This window comes from Priapulus caudatus, unplaced genomic scaffold, assembly GCF_000485595.1.
Source record: "Priapulus caudatus unplaced genomic scaffold, Priapulus_caudatus-5.0.1 Scaffold374, whole genome shotgun sequence".
Classification (NCBI taxonomy): domain Eukaryota; kingdom Metazoa; phylum Priapulida; class Priapulimorpha; order Priapulimorphida; family Priapulidae; genus Priapulus; species Priapulus caudatus.
In genome coordinates, this window is record NW_014577435.1 from 263,003 (window position 1) to 268,335 (window position 5,333).

The 5,333-nt window shown below is 35.8% G+C and overlaps 1 protein-coding gene across 1 annotated transcript in view; it reads right to left on the minus strand.

The window, feature by feature from the left end:
- Window positions 1-2,138, minus strand: part of LOC106809669 (F-box/LRR-repeat protein 20-like) — a 17,455-nt gene extending 15,317 nt beyond the window's left edge. The window contains exons 1-2 of the mRNA XM_014812832.1: window positions 2,091-2,138; window positions 1,570-1,640 (exon numbers count right to left, since the gene is read on the minus strand). Of these exons, the coding sequence (XP_014668318.1) occupies window positions 1,570-1,640; window positions 2,091-2,138 (119 nt within the window). The remainder of the gene's footprint in view (window positions 1-1,569; window positions 1,641-2,090) is intronic.
- Window positions 2,139-5,333: the final 3,195 nt, after the last annotated feature.

Genomic DNA, 5,333 nt, shown 5'->3' on the forward strand with positions numbered 1-5,333 from the left:
ACACTCACTTACGCACACTAGCACGGCACTGCACACACGCACGCACGCACGCACGCACGCACGCACGCACGCACGCACACACTTACGCACACTAGCACGCACGCACACTCACGCACTCACGGGGTGGTGGTTATAACTTAATAATTAAGGCTCGCAGTAGACACATGCGTCGAGAGTATTCCCTGCGCACAAGATTCAGGGCGCGAAATTAGCACCGGCCCACCGGCATATGCCGGCAAATTATGTGGAGGGCACGTAACATTGGCAAAACACCGGCCCTCCAAGCCGGTGGTTTCAGCCGTGTTAGCGAGTACGTACATTTTTATTTATAGCATTAATGAGCAAATAGACTACATTACTGTTTTACCTGAAGGATATTACACCATACTAGTTTATCAACATTTCACAAATTTGAAATAGAGAATGCGGACATTCTATTGAGAGCTTATTTTGAAAACATAGAACATATATAAGCATATACATCTATAAAACTATGCACGAACTTTGAATAAGAGAAAACAATTGCTATGTTCAATGTACATAACTATTTTAGCATTATTTACCTGTGTTGGAAATGTACACCATCATATATGTAAACCATCTCATATAAGCATTAAAGCAATATGTTCGTATCATCAGTAATGTGATTACCATCACAATACTACTATCAGGAGCGTATAATGACAATTTGTCATTATACGCTCCTGATACTATCTGATGTTGTGTAGCATATTCTATACATGTATGTATATGCATTTAAAAAAACAAACATTATAAAAATACAAATAGTCTTATTTTAGATCCCTTCTGGTTCAAACAGCAAATAAAATTTGTGAAGGCTGGTAATTATGGTGAGGGCTGGTAAAAAAAATGCTGTTTCCAGACCTGTGGGCCCGGGGAAAAAAATCCGAATTTCATGCCATGCAAGATTTAAGCACTGATCCATTCAATGCTAAGCACACTATAAGAACATTATGTGTCTGTCTGTGCGTGCGTGCGTGCGTGCATAACATCCAGGGCTCGAAATTCAGAGGAAACCTCATTGTTACGGATGTCATAAAGAAACCTGAGGGAAATCCGTACGGATTACTCAACAAGAACTTGCCGTTACAGTGCTCCTTCAACCTCAGCAACTTCTTACTCAATTTTGTCTTAAAATCATTAAATGTACACAGAGCAGACACAGAGTCTGTGGTGGCAGAGCCATTATACAGCATTTCAATCAACTATCTGACAAATCTGTACAATAAAATGCTGAGCTCCCAATGCTAAAATAGCAATGTTTAACTTTAAGGTATTTTATTCAGGACGGTTTGTCCTGCATGCAATTTTTTCTTTCATAGTAAAATTTAGCCTACCCTGTACGGATTACTTAGATTTTGAGTGGATTTGCTCATTTGTGAAGGAACAAATCCGTACGGATTAGTCCTCAAACTGGGGAAATTCGAGCCCTGAACATCGTGTGTGTGCATGTGTGTGTGCGTGCGTGCAAGTGCGTAACAACACGTGTGTCCGTTTTCGAGTGCGTTGAATAATCGTAGCACAAAGGCTTTGTATGTAGTGTTTTACCTGAGTAAAAGTTCCTTTGGCAGTTTCTTGTTTATCATAGAGTCATCGTTATCCGATGTGATTCGAGTGATCTGAAACGACATGCATGTATTGTATAAGATATGCACACATAGGTTACAGGAAAAGTTACCAGCCGTAAACACACACCCACACACGCACCCACACACGCATCCACACACGCACCGGGGACACATTGGCCCAAGAGAAGGCACACTGGGGCATACATCAAACAACAGCACAAAAGCCGGGGCACGCACGGCACCGCCACCGCACCGCCACACTCTTAACAGACACCACCCACGACCGCACCCTCCCCCCAACCGAAATGTACTTTTACCTACCAAATGGGTCTCAAAAATGTTTCTCTTACTCTGCTTTCGCCTTAATAGCATAATTTCCTGCAAATCCTTCAAACGCTCATCTGCAACACACAAGTTCACTGCATACACACCGCTAAAAACAACAAAACTACAGTCTCTCAATATTACAGACCTAGTCAACCCCGACCCCACCGGCCTTACCCCTTTCTGCGTCCTGAGGCTGTGGACGCTTTCAGAGGTTTTTGCCATTTCAATAGAACATCTTTTACCGATGCCTTTGCCGCTTGAAAAAGCGAACATTGGGAAAAGTGCCATTGCTGCTTCGACAGCGAATTGATCGCGACGGGGGTGAAGGCTCACCTTTCACCCCGGCGGAATTGAAGAAATCTAAAAAGGACAAAACCCACAAAAGGTGATTCGTGGGCAAAAACAAGGAGCGGCCCACTAAAAAACGTACTGCTGGCCCCGGGCCAAAGCAAGCGGCAACCGCCTAGGAAGCAAGACATTCCAACCGCATTAAGCTCGATTATTAACATTGATATTCAGCCCATTTCAATATCCAAAACAGTTGATAATCAAGGCATTCAATAAATCAACATGATTAATCAGCATTTCAATATCCAACATGATAATTTTTTACCATTTCAATATTCAAAACATTGGTTAATCAGCCATCAAATATCAAAACCATTTTGGATATATAGCATTCCAATATCCAAGACATGAATATCAGGCCAATTCAAATAAATCAAAAACATGATAATCCAGCATCAATATCAAAAACATTTGCATATCAAGCATCAATATCCAACATTGTATTTCAGCATTTCAAATATCAACATGGATATTGAATCAAAATCAAACGATTGATATCAGGCGGATCCAATTAAATCAACATGATATTTAGCATCCCAAAATCCAACATGATATCAGCATTGCAAATATTCCAATATTGATTTACCAAATCAAAATATTCAACATGATTCAGCAATTCAATATAACAATTGAATTACCCCATCAATATCAACATGATAAATCAGCAATTCAATAAAAAACATGATATCAGCCAATCATATCAACATTGGAATATCAAGCATCAATATCAAAACATTGGCACTTCAGCAATTCAAAATTTTTCAACCATGATGAAATTAGCATTTCAATATTCAACATGATGATTAGGGCATTTCGCAATATTCAACATTGATATCAAGCATCAATATTCAAAACATGATATTCACCAACTCAATATTCAACCATGTTAATTCGCCAATCAAATATTTTTTACATGATGATCAGCATCAATAATCAAAAAACATGATATATAGCAAATCATATTGCAAACATTTTTTGATATTTCAGCCAACACCTTCATACGACGCATCGCATCACCCCAGACCGCCTCGAAACGCAATCAATATCCAATATTGATGATTTAAAAGCAAATTTTCAAGTAATCAACATGGATAATCAGCATCAAATAATCCCAACATTGATATCAGCATCCAATATTCAAACATGATAAATCAGCGATTCAATATTTCAACATGATATCAAGCATCCAATATCAAACATTGAATATTAGCAAAATTCAATATCAAAACATTTTGATTAATTCAGGCTAATTCAATTATTTTCAAACCATGAGTATCCAGCAATTTCAATAAATCAAAAACCAATGATATTTCTACCCAATTCAATATTCAACCATGATATCGCATTCAGATTATTTCAACATGATATTCGCTCAAAATCAACATTGATAAATCCAGCATCAAATATCAAAACATTGATAATTCAGCATCAATATCAAACATATCATTCGAGGGCATCAATATCAAACATTTTGATATTCAAGCATCAATATCAACATATAATTTAGCATCAAATTTCAACATTTGATATTTCAGCATCAATTATTTTTCCAAACCATGCGATACAATTCAAGCATCAATATCAACAACCATTGATATCAGGCATTCAATATCAACAACGATGCAATCAGCGGTCAAATATCAAACATTTAGATACAGCAATCAAAATATTGTCCAAACATTGGATAAATTCAGGCATCGAATATCAAAAAACATGATATTAGCATTCAATATCAAACATTTGATAAATGCAGCATCAATATTCAAACATCGAATATCAGCATCAATATTTCAAACATTTTGATGATTTAGCATCAATAAATTTCAAACATGGGATATCAGCCTATCAACTAAATCAAACATTGATATTCAGGCATCAATAAATCAAAACAATTGATATTCAGCCCATCAAATAACTCAAAAACAAATTGATATTTCAGCCAATTCAATATTTCAACATTTGATATCCGCATCAATATCAACATTTCGATGATTCAAGCATCAATATCAAAACATGATATCGGCTTCCAATAGTCAAACATGATATTTAGGCTCGATAATTCCAAAAACTTGATATTCAGCATCAATATCAACATGATATCGCATTTCAAATATTTCAACCTATGATATTAGCGGATCGATAATCCAACAACTTCATAATCAGGCATCAATATCAACATTTGATAATCAGGCAATGCAATATCACAACATTTGATCTTTCACATCAATATACAACATTGTATTTAGTATCAATTTTTCAACCACTGATATCAAGCATCAATAATCAAACAGATATCGCATCAATTATCAAACATGATAATTCAAGCATCAATATTCCAAACAATGATATCAAGGATCAAATTTTCAGCATGATATTTCAGCATCCAATATCCGAAACATCGATATCAGCATCAAATAAATCACATGAATTAGCAAATCCAATAATCAAAAACATGAATAAATTCAAGCATCAATAATCAACATAATCATCAGCCATTCATAATTCAACAATGATATTAGCATTCAATTTCAACATCGATATCAGCATCAAATATATCAACATGTATTAGCCATCAATCAACAGGATATCCAGCATCCAATATCAACATGATATTCAGCATTTAATATTCAAACATGATAAATCAGCCCATCAATATCCCAAACATTGATTATCAAGCATTTCAATATCCCAACGATGAATAGTCAGCCATTCCAAATATTCAACACTGATATTCAGCATTCAATGTCAAAACCATGATATTTAGGCGTCAATATCCAACATGATCATCAGCATCATATCCAAACCCATGGCATATTTTAGCATCAATTATTCAAACAGATAATTAGCATTCAAATATATCCAACAATGATAATCGGCAAATCCAATATTTCAACATGATAAAGCAGCATCATTTATCAACATTGATATTCAGGCATTCAATATTTTCAACATTTGATATTGGCATCAATAGTCAACCATTAGAATATCAGCAATTTCAATATCAACATGATATCAGCATTCAATAAATCAAAACGCATCATAATCAGCCCATCAATATCAACATGAATT